Here is an 18,543-nt window from a genome sequence, read left to right on the forward strand (position 1 = left end):
GCTTTGCTCCGCACCTCCGACTCCTGAGGGGATACACGGGGGTGGGGGGGCAGCGCATGGCCGGGTACAGCCCCACGTAGCAATATATATCGAATTTATTTACATTCACGTCCGGCAGACCCCCCGCCCGCGGCACCGCTATGTACATAAGGCCAAGTGTAAATACTTGAATGCACTTAATACAGAATTAAAAAAACGGTCTTTACACAACACGGCACGGGGCCCGGGGCTGCCCGGCCCCACACGCAGACAGCACGACGGCACTGCACGCACGACGCACACCCAGTGCCCCCTGGCCCCCCGCCACGGGGCTGTGGGACCCCCGGGGCCGGGCTGAGCCCTGCTGCCGCAGTGCTGTGGGGGGCCCGGCTGCCGTGGGGCACGGGCATCCCTCTCTCGCAAGGGGGCCAGGTAGCCCAGGCAGCCCTCCCCGTGGGCTGTGGGGCAGTGGGGGCCCGGGGGCCGGCCGGGGCCCCCCCCGCCCCATGGCGGCGATCCCTTAGGAGTAGGGTTGGGGTGTCCCCCACGGTGCTCAGCACTCGGCCTCGGAGACGGCAAAGAGGGCACCGTCCTGCTTGCCCACCTCGGCCACAGCGGCGGCCAGCTGCGAGAGGTTGCCGTTGGGGAAGTGCCGTGCTTCCCACAGGTTGAGGATCATGGCCGTGGGGCTGGGCTTCGAGGCAAAGAAGCTGAGATGGCTGGGGGGACACACAGAGGGACCATGTCAGGGCACAGGGATGGCTTCACACCCCAGGACCACCCCTGTGCTGACCTCGCCTTGGGCACCATCCCACTCCCAGTGGCTCACAGCATTCCCAGCATCCATACATAGGTGCAGGATGAGGCCAGAAGCCACCCCATCCCCATCCACCATGCCACCCCATCCCCATCCCCAGTGCTGTCCCCATCCTGGGCCACCTGTCGAGGTTGAGCTTCTGGGCCAGCGTCCTCCAGTCAGCTCCCCGGGTGCCTGGCGGGTCCAGGCTGCTGATGATCTTCTGGCGGATGAGGAAGGGGATCTTGAAGGCACTGGGGCCCACCAGGGCCGGGGCGCCCACCTCGCTGTCGGGGACCAGCCAGTCTGAAAACCTCGTGTCCTAGGGAAGAGCACGGGAGTGGGAGGGGGACGATATAAGCCTATCCCACGGTCACCCCCAGAAGCCTCCCCCAGCCCTACTCTCACCTTGGAGATGTTGAAGTTGACGGTGAAGCTCTGCCCATCGCCCTCCACCTGCCAGACCCAGATCTTGCAGGCCAGCTCGCAGGTGCTGGGGCTCAGGCGCTCCAGGGTGAAGGTGCAGTGCAGAAAGGGCTGCAGCCCGCTCCAGATGTGGTAGAAGGGGATCTCCTGTGGTGGGGTGACTGGGGGGGTCAGAGTGGCAGGGACACCCCCCCCATCCCTGTCCCCACCCACTGGCCAGGCTTCTCACCTGGTAGCTGGCGAGGAGCTTGCTCTTCCAGAGGGAGCTGGGCATGTCATGGATGGAGAGGCGCAGGTTGTGGTAGCTGTCCTTGAAGTGCAGGACCCGGGGGGCTCCGATCAGCTGCCCCCCCAGCTGCTTCTCCAGCTGGATCACCTCCTGCCGGCACAGGCAGCGGTTGGGCAGGAGATGCTACGCGCCAGGAGCCCAGCCCGACCTGCACAGCCCTCACTCCAAGCCGGGATGGGGGCATTGCACGGGGACCCCCGGTACCTTGAGGACATCCTGCGTGTCGCTGAGGCAGTAGACACGGATGTTGTACTCGAGCGAGGGGCAGGCGGCCGGCGCGAACAGGACCAGCTTGAGGCGCTTGGAGGCCGCCATGCTGAGGGACTCCCCGACCAGGGCGAAGCGTCCCAGCTGCTCGGTGAAGATGTAGCAAGCCTGCGCTTCCAGCTGGCAGTAGTACAGCTCCGTGCACGGCTCGGTGCCCAACTGCAGCACATCCTGCAGCACCCAGGCAGAGATGCACCCCAGGCGTGGGCATCCCCCCCTCCAACCCCAACCCCCTCGCCCCCCCAGACGCTCACCTCCCACGTGCCCTCGCACGACTGCTTCTTTAGCCGGATGCTCCAGTTCTCAGCGCTGGCCTCCACGCAATGACCCATGGCCAGGATGGCGGGGCGGGTGAGGAGGACCCCGGGGGGGCCGCAGCTGACGATGGGGCTCAGTAGTGTTTGGCAGCCGGCGAGGGGCAGCCTGGGGCAGCGACAGGGGCAGCTGAGCAGGGATGGCCCCCCCCCCAGTAGCCCCGTGCCCCAGCAGCCCCAGCACCTACCTCACCTCCTCCTGCTTGTGCAGGGTCAGGTAGACCTCATAGATCTTCCCCCGTGGGATGGCATCGGGTGGGATGAGCAGGCTGATCCCTGGGTGGTTGGGGGGTACAGGCAGGGGGGTGAGCCCCAAAGGGGCCCCCCTGCACTGAGTGCTGCTCTGGCACCCCAGGCCCACCCTGCCATACCTGTGTTGGGGATCATGAGCCGCCCCCCCAAGAAGTTGAAGGTGCCGTAGGCCATGTTGGTCGTGCCACGGGGCAGGGAACGAAAGTAGCTCTGGGTGGAGAGCCGGGCCACAAAGTCGGCGCCCTCGGCGGCAGGCGAGCTGTGGTGCAGCGTGTGCCGCCCAGCACCCAGCGGGCTCAGCAGGTGCCCGTTGGGCAGCTGGAGCTTGGCAGGGCCATCCTGGCGTGGGCAGAGCGAGCCCTGGTAGGTCATGGTGGCGGTGCTGAGGTCGGGCTGGATGGTGAGCAGGCCGGGGTTGTCTGCAGCACAGAGCAGGGGACCGTGGTGCCAGGGCATGGCAGGAACAGGGGGATCCCCACCGGCAACACAGTGGCACAGCTGGCCCTGGAGGGCATGGGGCACACAGCCTTTGCCCCGTGGTAAGGACCCTATGGGGGCACAGCCACCCCTGGGGGTCCAAAGAGCATCAAGCCCCTGCCCCATGGCACAGACCCTTAGGGCACTGTCACCCATTGGGTCCCCAGAGCACACAGCACCAACCCAGGGCACAGGCCCTATAGGGACCAGGGACCCTATGGGACACAGACCTCTGCCCACAGACAGGGACTCTATGTGGCACAAAGCACTGACCCCACGGTCAGGGACTCTTTAAGATACAGCGTCCCTGTCCCTAGGTCAGGGATCCCATACGGCACAGAGCCCCTACTCAAGACCAAGGACGTCATGGGGCAAACAGCCTCTGCCCAGGGACCCCATGGGGTACAGAGCCCCCACCCAGGGCCAGGGATGCCCTGGGGCAGATAGCCCCTGCCCAGAGCCGCCCCGGGTGCATGGCCATCCCCAGGTCCCAAGGGACACCATGTGCCAGCGCAGGTGCACAGCCCCGTCCCCGCAGCCCTCGCTCACCGGCCTTGCTGGGCTTGATGCTGACGGGCTGAAAGCCGGCGGTGAGGATGGAGGAGTCGGCCACATCAGCGTCCAGGCCCCCCTTCTTGCGGCAGTACACCAGCACCCCCACCAGCAGCAACAGCACCAGGCACACGGCCACGGCCACCAGCCCCACGTACAGCGCCACGTCCTCTGCGCCGGGGGCAGCTGCGCGGGGCAGGGTGTCAGCACCCACGGGCACCCCCAGTCCCCCATCCCAGCGGACAACCCCGCCATCCCCGCCACGCTCACCATGGCTGCAGAGCTCGGAGGTGCAGTTGCGGGTGTCCAGCTCGGGGCCATGGCAATCCCGGCCCCCGTTGCGTGGCGCTGGCTCCGAGCACTCCCGGCTCCGCCAGTGGGTGCACTCGGCCCCACACACCGACCACTTGCTCCACTCCGACCAGGCGCCGTCCACTGCGGGCACAGCCGGTGGTCAGCAACCTGCTGCCACCCCCATCCCCTGCCAGGGGCTGGCAGAGACGGACACACAGGGAGGGATGGGAGGACGAGACACCCGGGTGGAGAGGGACTGCGATGGGTGCGGCGGGGAGCGCAGCATCGGTATGGCGGAGGTGGCAGCAGTGCCCCAGGCAGGATGGGTACCTGGGCAGAGGGTGGTGCAGGCGGTTTTCTGCACATTTTGGCCCTCACAGAAAGCCCCCCCGTTGAGGGGCGTGGGGTTGGTGCATGTCCGGCTCCGCTTCTGCCAGCCCCGTCCACAGCTGGTGCTGCAGCCCGACCACTGCGTCCACGTTGACCAGCCGCCGTTCACTGGGTGGAGAGGGACCCATCAGTGCCCCGCCGGGACAGGGGACGTGGGAAGGGACAGGACAGGGAGGGTGACACCGGGGCAGTGTGGTGGGGACAGGCGCGGCGCGGCGGTACCATAGACGGTGATGGCAGCCGAAGCGCTGCGGCGACGGGCCACGATGTTTTTGGCCACGCAGGTGTAGTTGGCGGTGTCGGCCAGGCGGGCCTGCCGCAGCACCAGGCTGTGCTCTGGTGTCACGTAGACATTGGCGTCCAGCGCCGGGTCCACCAGCTCCTCGTTGCGCAGCCACTCCACCTGTGGGGCACAGGGACGTCACCGCGTGCCTGGCTGAGCCACCCCCTCAGGGAGCGTGCAAAAGCGTCCCTGCGGGCACGGGACACTCTCGGCCGCATCCTGCTCTGCCAGACCACAGGGGCTCACCTCGGCTGGGGGGATGCCCTCGGGAGGGCGGCATGGCAGCACGATGCCCTGCTCGATGGAGACCTCCCTGGCCGTCGGCTCCTGCTCAAAGTTCTTGCGCAGATCTGGGGAGGCGCAGGGGTGAGGGGAGGTGCCGGGGCCAGCACCCCACGCCCCATCCGAGCACCCACAGACACTCACAGGCGATACGCACGAAAGCTTTCTGGCTCTTGGTGGTGCCGGAGGAGCTCCAGGCCACGCACTGGCACCAGTACTCCTCCAGCCCAAAGATCTTCTCCACTTGCTGGCGGGTGACCTCAATGCGCACCTCCATCACCGGCAGCCCTGCCACCGGCGGGCAGCAAGTCAGCACCGGCACGCTGGGAACGGTCCCCGCAGCCCCTGCCCCGTGCAACCCCCACCCGGACGGCAGCGCACGTGGTTCCCTGTCACCAGAGCCGGTACCGTCCCTCCCGCCGGCACTCACCGGTGCCACGGTCGGTGCTGTGCTCTGTGACATGGTCCCCCTGGTGCACCCACTCGCCGTTGCACTTGAAGTAGATCTGGGTGGCAGGGGTGGCACGGCAGGCCAGGCTCACCGCCTTGTTCTTCACGATGTAGACGTCCTCCGGCTCCAGCTGGAAGTGCGGCAGCAGGTCCGGGGATGCGCCGGACACCGGATTGGCCACGGTCACACTTTGCTGAGCACCTGTGGGGAGACGGGGCTCGGCCACCTCCAGCGTGCCTGGGCTGGGCAATCACCCGTCCTGGTGTGGCCCTGTGCCAGTGGCCTCGTGCCCCGCTGCCATCCCCCTCCGCCAGCAATGCGGCAGCCCCCTCCCGGCTCTGCCATCCATCAGGGAGAGCAGCCGCGCAGTGGCTGCGCCCACTGAACCCGCGCCGATCCCTCATGTCCACACTTAGCGCTAATGAAAAGGAAATGTAGTGTGACCAACAAGGGCCATTGCTCACGCCTCCCAGGGCGCCCGCCACCCTCCCTCCCCAGCACGCTGTGAGGCGCCGGCCGGGGGCCGCATCCTGCCTCACCGTGCCCTGGCACGGCACCGGGATGCAGGACGAGTGGTGGGCTGTGCGTCCCGTGCCCTGGGGGACATGGCAGGGTGGCACAGCGGTGTGCCCTGTCCTATGCCGCTGGCACCCACCTGGGAGTGGGCACAGGCATGGCACACAGGGGCTAGCTGTCCCCAGTGTCCCCAGGGTGGCGAGGATGGCTCAGGGCTACACACATGTCCTTTGGGGGGTCGGGCATCCCCCAGCTTTGCTTGGGGACTGTGGGTGTGACCAGGGCAGGATCCCTGGGGGGACAGCAGCACTGGGGACATGGCACGTGGCACAGTCCTGCAGCGCCCACGTCCCCCAGTCTGGACACGGCTGGGTGCCCCCAGTCCCCGCAACCTGCCGGTGCCTGCTGCGGAAAGAGTTAATAAACCAGGGCCCTAAATAAGCATTTGATTAACAAACGATAAAATAGCGATTGTGTCACTGAATGAAGCTGTAATTGCTGCCGCTAATTGGCTGGTTAGGATTTAATAAGCAATTAAATGGGATGGAATGCGCAGTAATTAAGTGCCTTCGTTTGGCAACCCCCACCGCTCCCCACAAGCCCGCGGGACCCCGTGGCCCATGATGTCCACCCTGGCCTGCTCCCGCTTGGCACAACCACCTGTGCGATGGGGACATGGGGGTCCCTCGGGCCCTGGCCGAGTTCCCCCGGGGGGGCTCCGGGCCCCGCTGCTCCCCCCAGCTGGATCAGGCCCCTCTGAGCCAGGGAGCGGGCATCGAGCAAGCCCGCCGCGGTGCCCGCCGGGACGGGCAAGGTGCAGGAGCTAATTTACGCGGTGAAGATAAACGGCCACCATAACGCGCTGGTTATTACCCCATCAGCACTTTTACAATGTCGCTGGCAATTAATTTAATTAAAACCCCTGTAGGGGATATACAGGCGTTTCATATTTCACTGGTTTAACGACCCCCCCAGCCGCAGCCCCGGGGCCAGCCCTGGGGGTCACGGCGCGGACAGGCGCTGCGGTCCCCAGTACGGTGACGTCCCCGGTGCCGGCTGCGGCACGGCTCGCCGCAGCACCCGCGGCTCACACTGCTGTGCCTCCTCCTTGGGCACCCCTGGGTGCCCACGCCGCACTGCTCACGCCGGCACGTGGGGCTCCGTGTTGGGCCAAAAGGCAACCCAATTTATTTATTAAATGCCAGGTCTGCTACTGCACAGCACCACCACTGCCTTCCACCCGGGCAGCTGCAGTGGGCACATTGGGTGAACAGGGGGAGCGGTGCTGTGGGGACCAGCCTTTTAATCACATGTGAAATGAGCGCGGCGGGTGCTGAGCTGTGCATCCATACATCACAGCCAAGCAGAGGGGTGCAGCAAGTCCAGGGCCAGCACCGATGGGTGAGGGAGGCAGGATGGGCACAGAGCCCCTCCAGCTACCCACCTAACCGGGATACGGGGTACCTTGCAGGCAGGGTAGGACCACAGGCAGCAAACAAAGCTGGGGACATGCAGCGAGCAGCAGAGCCGGGGGGGGGGGGGGGCTGCCAGGCACCCTGCAGAGCCTGCAGGTGGAAAGCCATCCTGCCACTTGGCACCACGCTGGGCACCGGCGGGGCTGCGCGCTGTGGTGCAGTCATGGATGGAGCCATGCGGCATGGCTGGGAGGCTGGAGCTGGCCTGGAGCCCGGTGAGAGGGTGAAGGGGCTGTGGTGTGGGTGCCCTGTGTACCACGGGCACCCCATGCATGATGGATACCCCATGCGCTGTGGGCACTGCGTGCACAATGGGCACTCAATGCACCGTGGGCACCCCACGCAGCGTGGCTATCCCAACCACCACAGGTATCTCAGGCACCGTGGGTGCTCCATACCCTGCGGGCACCCCCCGCACCACGGGCACTCTCCCCCTGCAGACACCTGCATGCGCCGCGGGCCCCCCCGCACGCCACTGACACCCCACACAGCGTGGGCACCCCCAGCCCGTAGGCATGGGTGCAGCGTGGGTGCCCCGTGGGCAGCGGCCCCCCACGCGATGCCGTGCCGGCTCCCGCACCGCATCGGCCTCGCCGCTCACCTGCCGCTGCGTTGCCATGGAAACAGGCGAGATGCTTATGTCACCTTGGCAAAGGGAATCGGGGAACTTCGGAGGGGATCGGGGACAGGGACGAGGGGATGGCGGGGACCTGGGTCCCACTCACCCCAAGGACCCCCCTCGCCGTGGCAGAGGGCACGGCCCTGGCCAGCCGTTCTCTCAGCAGCCAAAGGGGTAACTGGGAGCATGGGTTGCTACAGTGCCGATAAATCACAGCCGGTAAAGCCAGTGCATTAAGCAGGGCTTTATTATCAATTATCCCCTGCCCACGTGGGCTACCAAGTGTGTCGGCAGGCCTGATGAAGGGGCAGGGTGCTGGGGGCCAGGCTGGAGAGCAGGGCTGTGGCACCCACCCTGGGGTGCAGAGGGGATGGGGCCACCCTGCTATGGGCTCCCACCACCTGCCCTCAGCCTAGCATTGCAGGACCCCCAGCCACGCCTGGCCTCCTCCCCATGCATAAAGCCCCCCTGCTCCCTGTGCCCCCCAGCTGCTGCCACCCTGGGTGGCCACACAGCCTCTCACTGTAGCACCTGGGCACGGTGTGGTACACAGCACCATGCGTAGTGGTGTTACCGGGCAGGGAGAGATTGCAAGACACTGCATTGCCCAGTGTGTGGGGGGCACTGCCAGGACCCACTAGGTGCCAGCAGGTGCCCCCCCCCCAGCCTGGTCCGTCTGGTGTTCAAGGGGCTGATCCTGCCCCCAGCGCCAGTGCCACGCTCGCCATCGGCACAGAAAGCAGCACGCCGAGCTCCTTGGTGCCTGCTGCAGGGAGACGCCGGGAAGGTCAGCGTGTTCTTGGTAAGGAGAGGCTGCCCGCCGGCGGCTGCGGCAGTGCCAGCCCCGGCACCGGCAAGCCGGTGTGCGCCCACTCGGCACAGCTGCCCCCAGGAGGGAGCAGGCAGCTGCCTGCAGCGGGAGAACGCGCTGACGGCATGGGTTGCCCCCAACAGGGCTGCCCAGCCAGGATCCGTGCATCGACCGTCCCCAGCAGGGCACCGAGCCGTCCCTGGCAGACCTGCCCCAGCCTCCCTCTGCTTTCATCCCCTGCCTGCACCCCTGCCTGATGCCTGCCATCCTGGGGGTCCCTGCGGCAGGGTGGGGACCTCAATGCCAGCACCTGTCCCCCATCCGGAGACCTCCCCGAATCCCTATGGGCCTTGCAGCCAGCAGATTCAATCCCAGCTGGCACCCCATCCATCGCACCCGTGCCAGGCCTGGCACACCATTAACATGAAAGATTTCCTCGCACTTTGCCGGCACCCAGCCTGCTCCCCAGCAGCAGGTAATTAAAGCAATAATTGCTGCTGATTGTGCTGGCCTAATTGAGGGAAGGGTGGGTGTCAGGGGGAGGGCAGAGGATGCCCAGCTGTGCCCAGGGGAGCCTGGGGGTGCCAGCCCTGCCTGCTGCCCCACACACAGGAGTCCTCGCTGCTAGCACTTTGCTCTCCGCAGGGTGCAGAGGAGGCTGTCTGGCACGACTCGCCACCATTAAAAAGCTTGTCTGAGGCTTTTTGCTGGGCATCATCCTGTCGGGAGAGGCTGGCTCCGAGCCACGATGAGCCAGTGCTGCCCCCAGGAGACCCCCAGCGAGGGGCCACGACATCGCCCGGCACTGCCCAGCTGCCTGTGGCTGCTCCAACGCTCACCTGGAGCATCGGGGCATCGGTAAACGCTCCCCCTGCACCCACCTTCCCACCCCACACAGCCCCCACGGTGACGCCAGGCGGGTGCCAGTGCCAGCCCCAGCTGGGCAGGGAGCCAGCAGGGTCGGATGCCAACACCGGGCAGCACGGCCCTGCTCCTGGCCAGTCTGGAGTGTGGCAAGCACGGGGGACGATGCAATGATGGGTAGAGAGTGCCAACGTGTCCCTTGTGCTCCAACGGGCACAGTGCCCCCCAGGGTGCCCCTGCCTGCCCCAGGACCACATCCCCAATTTCCCAGTGAGTTCCCACGAGCTGGCCACTGTCCTGGCCCCCTGTCCTGGCCCCCCAGGCATGTGCCCCACGTGCACCAACCCCACGGCCACAGGAGAGGCTGGGTTGGGGTGGCAGGGGCCGGTGGGTTCCTGTCTCCCGGCGAGCGCGTGGCAGTGTCTGGGTGCTGATTAAGCGAGCGCTTGTTATGAATGAATTAGTCAGGCGGGTTTGCATGACAATGGAGCTGCCTAATTACGGATTTGAGCTGATAACGCTCTCCCCATTACATGCAATTAGCATGTGCCAGGGTGGGCAGGACTCCCAGCGGGCTGTGCCCTCGCCCCACCCCAGCGCCCGCCAAGGGGTCTGCACGGCCCCAGCCATGCCTGAGTGTGGCCCACGCTGCCCTGTGCCCAGGGTCTGGGGACAACGGTGCCGGCAAAGGCAGCCAGGGGTGGCAGCCCCTCCCCAGGGACCACCTCTGCCTGCCTCGGGGCTAGCAGCCCTGGCACCCACTGCTGGGCACCCTTGCCCGGGCATCCATGAACTGGTCCCCTCTCAGCCCCATGGCACACACAGAGTCCTGTTCCCCGCCAGCCCTGGGTGCCTGCTGAGCCCCACAGCCCCCCCCAGACCCAGTGTGCCCAAAGAACCTATGCCAAGCTGTGCCAGACCTGTCAGCAGCACTGCATGGGGAGAGGGTCCCATCCTGGCCCCAGCTTGGTGGCGGACAAGGGGATCCCCCAGCCCAGCATGCCACTGGGATGGTGTGGGGGGGACAGGACCGGCCCAGCCCCATGTGCCGGGGCTGTCGTTAGGGTCCTGAGCCTGGGGGGAGCCGAGCGGCTTTTCTGGCTCTCCTTTAACTGACAGTGAAGAGCAAATGCGCCCACCGAGCCCTGGCCCCGCTGGGAGGAGTGTCAAGGTCACCCTCAGCCCTGCATCCCCGTCAGAGAGGGGAGGGGAGATGGCTGGGGGACTGGGAAGGCCCCTCCGGCCACTCAATGGTCCCAGGTGCCAGGGTCCAGCCATGTGGCCTCTCTCTGTCCCACCCACAGGTGGCACACGGTGGTGACGGCAGCCCCGGCACGCCACAACACTGTGGCAGCAACGGCTGGCTGGAGTGGGCTGGGACCTGAGACCCCCACCCTGCAGGCGGGAGCCCTGGGCAGGGCAGGTTGGGGGGGGCCAGGGCGAGCTGTGATCTGCCCGATACCCACCCATGAGCAGCACCCAAAGAGTGGGCAAGGTGGCAGGGCCAAGGGATACTGGGCAACTGGGCCTGACTGGATGAGGATGGGATCCCAGTGTGCCCAGTCTGGAACCAGCTCACCCCAGCCGACCCGCAGGCAGACACACGATGCATGGAGCAGCGATGGTGCTGACAGCCAGAGCGGTGCTGGCACTAATGGTGCCCCCCTGGGTGCAGGGTAGGGCACGGCAGAACGTGCATGGCGTCTGGTCCCCATGCCATCATCCCTCAGGCACCAGCACCAGTCCCAGGGTGGTCCCGGGTGCCGCCGGCCACGCAGGTGGGACAGGCACTCAGCTGCACCCACGGCTGTGAGGTGCCCGCGGTGGTTCCGGGGGTGCCCAGCCCCTGGCGGCACCGCCAGCACCCCGGTCCCCTCCCGCAAGCACCTGCCAGGCTCTGCACGGTTTGATGTAGTGCCAGCCCCGCGTGGCACCGAGCCAGAACAAACAGCCCTGGGCGGGCTGCGTCTGCCGCGCACTCGTGCTGACAGCCGGCACAGCAGCTTCCCGGCCGCCCGGCGCACGCCAGCCCTGCCTGCCGCCCTGCCCTCCTGCCGGCCGCGCCGAAAGCACCGGTGCTCAGCCAGGCACAGGTTGCGGGACGCTGATGGGGATGCAGCTATCTGGGATGCCAGGCTATGGGGCACCAGGTTGCGGGGTGCAGTGGTTGGGGGCTGCCTGCTGGAGCCCGAGGGTCCTCAGCAGCCTGGTGAAGCCAGTGGCACCATGTGGCTTATGCACAGTGAGAGCAGAGCCCGTGGCCCCGACCGGAGGAGCTGGGGCAGGAGCCGGTGTGGGTCACAGTTGCTGAGGCAAGGGCCCGCCTGGGGGCAGGGGATGCACTAGGGCCTGGCACCAGCTGCCACAGATGCCAAGGGGAAGAGCCCACGGCAGCGCTGGGCCAGGGGTAGCTCTGGGGAAAGACCCTGCCCCTGTGCCCTTGTCCACCCCCCAGCACAGCAGTCGAGGGGGGCAGCCCCCGTGTCTCGGGTGCTCGCCCCGCACTGCTGCCCGTGGTGAGCCCCAGCCCTCACTGCTGCTCTCGCCCTTCCCCTGCGGGCACCAGCAGCAGAGCAGGCAGCCCACACCGGGGATGCTGCTCCATGGCTGCAAGCAGGGTCCCTCTGCCTGGATCCCTGGGTTCCCCTGTCCCCAACCTGTGCCTCGGTGCCCCTGGGGAAGGGGTGCCCTGCCATGCCATGCTGTACCATGCCGTGCCATGCCATGCCATGCCAGGCAGGAGCAGCACCCGGTGCGCAGAGGCCCAGCGCTGCCACGTCTGTGCTGAGCGGCAGCCACGCAGGTGGCTGGGCTCAGTCGCGCCGCGGCCGGCTGTGAGCTGCCTGCCAAGCGAGTGGTGGGGACGAGCTCCCGCACCGTGCTGCCCCGAGCCGGTGCTGGCACTGCTAGGACCCCCCTACAACCTCCCACCCCAGAGCCAGTGTGGCGTGGCCTGGTGGACACCCTCGTCCTGCTGCCCCCCACCTCTGGCTATCACCACAGCCCCACGGGTGCCATGGGGACAGCAATGCTCCATGCCCAGCCGGGGTTCAGTACCCGCAGCACTCTCCATATGGGGTCCCCTGCACCCAAGGGGTGCCCACCCCACCGTCCTGGCTCTGCAGTGTCCCCCTGCAGACGGAGCCATGCTGGGAGCACTGGGCACGGGGTGCCTGGGGTGTCCAGCCAGGAAGGATGTGTGCAGGGAGCACGAGGGCTGCAGCCCCCCTGCGTGCCCGCTGTGCCCACCCGGTGCACCGAGGCCAGGCTAGGGGACGTCTCCGGTGGCGGCAGGAGTGTGGGTGGGCCGGGACCCCCGGGCGAAGAGGGGGTCCCACCTCCCAGACCCCCCGCAGAGCGCACGTCCGAGCAGCTCCCCGCCCCCAGCCTGGTCCTTTGTCTGCAGCCGCCACTTCCAGGCTGCCGTGACACCTGCCAGCGGCCGCCAGCCCCGGGCACCCCCCGCGCCCCCCGGTCCCCCGACCCCCGGCCCGGCAGCCGGTGCCGCTCAGCCCCGGGGGTCCGGCTCAGCCCGCTCCCCCACCCGCCGGGTCCTACGGGGGGGGCCAGAGCCGGGGGTACCCGGGCTCTGGACCGTCCGCGTCTGCAGCAACACCGATGCAGCCTCGCGTACCCCCCACGCCACGGCCACCCACGCGCACCCCCGCGGCGTGAGAGCACCCTTCCATGCTATCCCGTCACCACGGTCCCCCGTGTCCCGGCCAGGCGACGGGGACTGCAGGGATCCCGTGCCGGGGGCAGGGATGCTGTGCATGGGGCAGGGGTGCCGTGCGTGGGGCAGGTCCGCTGTGGAACACCCGTGTCCGGGGTTGGCAGGGCCCCGGGGGAGCGGAGCCGTGCCGGCGAGGCGGCGAGCGCCAGCCCCCCCCCCCCCCCCCAGTGCGGGCAGCGTCCGGGGGAGTGCCGGCTGGGCACGCGTGTGCGGCCATGCGTGGGCATGGGGCGGCGGGGCGGCAGTGTCTGCCGTGGGGCAGGGGGCACGCCCCCTGCCCGGGAGGGCACCCCGCGGACCCCCCGGTACCCCACGGCCGGCCGGGCACCCCGCGCAGCGAACGGCCTCCGGCCCCCTCCGCGCCCCGTCCTCGGGAGGGCACCCGCCTCTCCGCAGGACGCCCGCCCGCCGCCGCTCCACGGGTGACCTTGCCCAGCGCCCGGTGCCGGTGCCGGGTCCCCGCCGCGCAACCCCCCCCCCCGCCCGGAGCCCGGTACCCCCGGGGGACGCGCGGTGACTCACCGGCGGCGGCGAGGAGGGCAGCGGCGAGCAGGGCACCGAGCGGCCCCGGCGCGGCGGCGGCGGCGGCGACGACGGCGGCGGCGGCGGCGGGGGCCCGGCGGCGGCGCGGCCGCGCACCCATGGCGCGCCCCGCGGAGCGCTGCGCGGCGCGGCGCGGGGCGAAGGGAGCAGGGCGGGCCGCGCTCCGCGGCGCCCTCAGCGGGCCATGGCGCCACCGGCCCCGCCACCGCCACCGGCCCGGCCCCGCCGCTGCTGCCGCCCGCCGCCGCGCCGCTCCGCTCCGCCCGGGCGCCGCCAATGCGGGGCGGCGAGCGCGGACCCGCCCGCGGAAGGGACGGCGCAACAGCTGGGCGCGCCCCCGCCGCCGCCGCCGCCGCCCCCCGCCCCGCGCCCCGCTCCGCGCCACCGGCACCGCACGCACACACACACCCCCCCCACCCCACCCCGCCCCGCCGTCTGCATCTCCCCGCTGCATCCCCCCCGCCCCGGGCCCGCGCTGGGGGTCCGGAGCGCGGCACCCCCCTGCTTTGCACCCCCCTCCCCGGGCACGGTGCACCCACCCCCCGGCACGGCATCCCCCTCCCCTGGGAGACACCGCACCCCACCCCCGGCACGGCAGCCACCCCGCACCCCGCTCTGCCCCGAGCTCCTGCTGCAGACCTGGGCCAGGTGATGCCCAGGGGTCCCCCAGGCCAGCCTGGCACCCCACGGGCACAACCCCAGGAGAAGCGGGTCCTGCCGGCACCCTGCCCGGCACCGTGCAGCCACCGCAGCTCCGGCGGGGGAGCGCGGTGTCTTCTGCTGGGAAATGTCACGGAAGCGGGGCCACCATCTTGGCGGGAACATGTGCCACCCGTGGGGCCCCACCTCACTGTCATAAAAGGGGGTCTGGCCCCAAGGTACCCCACACTCAGCCAGGCCGGCCTCTCCCAGGGGATTTGGCTCTGCCCTGGCGGCAGGATGCAGCCCCTTCCTTCCCCACGCCGGCCCTGCACCCAGCCAAGGTGCCTGCCAAGCAGCGCTGCCGTCACCAGCGAGCAGATTGCAATGTGGGCAAGGGGCGAAGGGGGGTGAAGCTGCATTGGAGTGCCCGAGGTGCTCCCCGAACCCTGTGGGAACCAGAGCCTGCAGCAGCGGTGCCAAGCAGCCTCCTGTCCCCAGCAGCGGGGGCCGGGCAGGGGCAGGGCCAGGCAGTGGCTCCCAGCGCCGCGCAGCGATAATTTCATTAGCAGCTCCAGCAACAATTAACAACTGCTCCAACACCTTCAAGAGCTGAAGTGGGTATGAAGCCAGCACGGCTCTCCCGGGTGGCACTGGCTGTGCCATGGCCTCCATCCACCCTGGCACAGCGCTGGTGGTGCCGGGCAGAGCCGAGGCCCCAGGGTGAGGCCAGAGTCATCTCCCACACCATCACACCCCTTGCCAGGGACCTCCCCTGCCAAGACGGTCACGCACCGGCCATGTGCGCAGGCAGGGCAGCGCACACGGGGCGGCATCCATGGGTGCCCGCTCCTGTCCCGCCGTGCTGCCTCAGGCAGTGCCCCGAGCCCCAGCACATCCTGCACGGACACTGGTGGGGGCCAGCCCCCAGAGGAGACCCCTGGTGCCCCTTGGGCAGAGCGCCAGTGTGGCGATAACCACTCTCCTTCAGGCTGGCTGTTTATGACTGATGGCATTTGCATGGAAACAGGATGTTTTTACTCCTCGCCGCTCCATCTGCTCCTGCTGAATTCACTGCGCTGCACGTGAGCTCCTGGGGGGGCTGCCATGGGAACCAGGGCGAGCTCCCCCGCAGCGCCGGGACCCGCAGCCCAGGCTCCTGCGGCAGCCGGACCCCCCAGCCAGGCGGTGGGGCACGGCAGGAGTACCCGGCACGGATGGCACCTACGCAGGGCACCCAGCACGGTGCCACCCTGGGGCAGCGCAGCGGGGAGGGGGCTCGGGGCCCCCGGTGCAGTGCCAGCCCCATCTGCTCCTTGCGCTGCTCTCCCGGGACGGCTTCCAGCTCCCGCTCTTGGCGCTGCGCCGGTGGTGCCAGCAACAACACTCCCACCGCCCAGGCGCTCACCGCACCCTCCCTGCCCCACCACCTGCCCAGGAGTGCCAATGGTTCCCGGTCCTGCCTTGGCTTCGCCCAGTTCCCTCGCCATGTGCTCGTGACGTGTGGTGCCACGCGGGTGCCGTGCCGAGGCTGCGCGGCATTACCCTATGCTTCCTTCCTGCACCGCGGGCTGGCATGGCCAGACCGTCAGTGGGGAAGTGGCAGGGCGCACTGACGAATTAATAGACTCTAATTAATACAGATTGGGGAGATCACTTCCAATTCCGCTCGCTCTCCCTCTTGCTGAGGACGAGCCGAGGGGACGGATGAGCCGGATCCTGCTCCGCGGCTGCCAGAGCCCTAAGCCTTGCCCGCCAAGGAGCTGTGCCAGCCTGGCTCATGCCCATAGGGGCACCCGGGACCCCTGACCACCTGCCAGGGGTGGCATGAGGGGCCACACATGTGGGGAGCTGTGGGACTCAGGGGCTTTGAGGAGAGGAGCGCAGTGTCCAGCTGGCCCGGTGCCCCCAAGGCAGCGTACTCAGCACCTGGGTGTCCTGCGACCACCACAGCCCCGGGGGGATGCCGGAAGCACCGGCCCCACTGGGTGCTGTAAATGGATTATTACTCAGAGTAATTAAGATGGAATTAAAAATTAATTCTCTTCTCCAGTGCGCTGCGGTCGTGGTTCAGCCACGTGCTACAGCTATTGTGCCAGGGCTTTCTCCTGAAAGAAACTGGGTTGGGGTGGAGGTGTAGCTGGCGAGCGGTGGTACCCAGGCTCCGTGGGCTGCGGCTGCCACCTCCCTGGGGATGTCACCACCCTGGCACTGCTCCCCCCTCACCATGTGCCCCAGGCCTCATGGCCAGCTGGGCCAGCCGAGGTGAGGGACCCAGGACCATCTACCGCCGGGCCCGGCAGAGCCCCTGCCTGTGCCATGCCCGACCTCCTGCCCGGCCCCAGCAGCCACAGGCAAGGCCAGCCCCAAGATTTCCTAAACTGCCATCAAATATTTAAATAGGTATTTGAGCTCATGTATAATGGATCACCCGCGCACTGCCTCCCCATCCATTTGTGGTATTTAAGGAAGTCGAATATTAAACACCATTGTATTAGCAAAACCGCCGTCTGCCTAATTGAGTTACAAACGACGAATAAACAATGCATAATGCATGGCCCCACGAGCAGGATGCGGCCGGGCCCCCAGTGCCGGACAGGGATGGGGCTGTGCGGGGTGCTGGGGCCAGGAGGGTGCTCTGGCAGGGAGCGGGCACTGGCACTGCTGGTGTTGATGGCAGAGCCAAGGGTGTGAGGAACACATGTGCTGTGTGAGGGACATATGCCAGCGCATGGTACAGCATGGCACAGTACGGCATGGGACAGCACGGCACAGTGTGGGACATTGCAGGCCTGATCCTGCAAGGGAATGCTCGGAAACGGAGGCAGTGAGAACAACCCCAGCCACATGAGGAACAGAAAGATTATGAAAATGGAAAGTAAATAAATATGGATGTTGAGGACCTAATTCTGATAAGAGGATTTTCAAAATTAGCCATTTGCAAGAGTAGATTAATGGCACACGGCGCTGGGAGTGGGAAGGGCTCTACTGACGCGCAGCAAAGCCCATCCCGGCACAGCCCGCTCCTCACAGCCCCCAGCGCCTGCAAAGCCACTCCCTGCTTTTTAAGGAGATGGATTTGCTGCTGCCGTGGGGAAGAACGGCGTGGCTGGAGGGGCTGGGGCACAGCGTGGTGGCACCCTGCACACGTGTGTCCTGTGGATGTGGTGCTGTGGTGCCAGGACCTCACCAGAGAGTGTAGGGGACCAGCAGCGCTGGGGTGCTGGTGCCTGCACCCAGGCAGGCGGGAGGGTGGGCATGGTGGTGGCATGCAGCCTGGGGTCCTCGGGGGTGTGCCTGCACCCCCAGCCTGGGTGTGGGGTGGCTGCACCAGTGGCAGTGTGGGGCTGGGATAGGGGGGAGTGGGGTGAATAGGAGCAAAGCCGCTGGCCCGCACATGCCATGGGCGCCCCATGCCAGCCAGCGCAGCGGGTGTTCCTGGCTGGAGCTGGTGCCGGTTCCCCCCGCCCCGGCTGCACTGTGGGTGCTGGGGCCGGGGCATCTCCGTACGCCCCAGGCTGGGCAGGGGCAGGAGGCTGCCAGAGCTCGGAGAGGCTTTTTGCATCCCCTGGCTGGGATTTTCTATCCAGGCAGCCAAGCAGAAATCTCATTACAGCCGGGCACAAAGGCAGCATCCCTGTCCCTGTCCCCCTGCCTGCCTGGGGGCTGGGGCAGGCTGCGGTGGGCACGGCTGTGAGCAGCGGGAGGGTGTCCTGGACACGGGCAGCCGGTGGGGCTGAAAGTGGCCATGTGCTGCCCCTTGCTGCAGCCCAGGGCACACCAGCCCCCTCCCCAGCCTGACACAGCCCCCCCCAACTGTGGCGCAGGTGGGTCAGGCGTGGGTCCGAGGTGGGTGCCAGCTCCCGTGGGGCCTCCAGGCTACGGTGTGGGGCAATGGCTGTGAGCTCACAGGCAGGGCAGGGTGCAGGCAGCCCAGGCGCTCCGGGTGCCCGGCGCTCCTACAGCAGCAGCAGCACCAATTAATTAGCAGGGCGGTGGGAGAGCAGCCGGCGGAGCTGCGCAGGATCGATGGGCGCATCGACCGCCGGGGAAACACCAGGCCTCCCAGCCAGAGACATGGTGCTGAGACGGGCAGGCAGGGAGCTGGGCAGGGAGTCTGGCAGGGAGCCTGACAGCCCCCCAGCCCTGCTTCTGGGTGCTGGCAGGGGTGGTGGCTCTGGGCTGCAGCATCACCAGGCCCTTGCAAGGAGACACCAGGGTGCACAGGGCCAGGAGGGAAAGGACAGGCACCGGTGGCACTGCCTGCCGTGTGACCTGGCAGCCTCAGGGC

General features: G+C 67.9%; 1 protein-coding gene across 1 annotated transcript; it reads right to left on the bottom strand.

Annotated features, from left to right (window-relative positions):
• Positions 1–115: 115 nt before the first annotated feature.
• Positions 116–13,818, bottom strand: UNC5A (unc-5 netrin receptor A). Its single transcript, XM_049829702.1, has 16 exons — positions 13,593–13,818; positions 5,032–5,253; positions 4,746–4,889; positions 4,566–4,669; positions 4,259–4,439; positions 3,977–4,144; positions 3,623–3,787; positions 3,350–3,538; positions 2,443–2,742; positions 2,260–2,347; positions 2,012–2,180; positions 1,695–1,928; positions 1,431–1,580; positions 1,184–1,348; positions 919–1,097; positions 116–698 (listed from the first exon to the last, which is right to left on the bottom strand). The coding sequence occupies exons 1-16, from the start codon at positions 13,711–13,713 to the stop codon at positions 533–535; spliced, it is 2,745 nt and encodes a 914-aa protein (XP_049685659.1). The 5' UTR covers positions 13,714–13,818; the 3' UTR covers positions 116–532.
• Between the last annotated feature and the right edge of the window lie 4,725 nt (positions 13,819–18,543).

This window comes from Accipiter gentilis, chromosome 26, assembly GCF_929443795.1.
Source record: "Accipiter gentilis chromosome 26, bAccGen1.1, whole genome shotgun sequence".
In the NCBI taxonomy this organism is placed as follows: Eukaryota; Metazoa; Chordata; class Aves; order Accipitriformes; family Accipitridae; genus Astur; species Astur gentilis.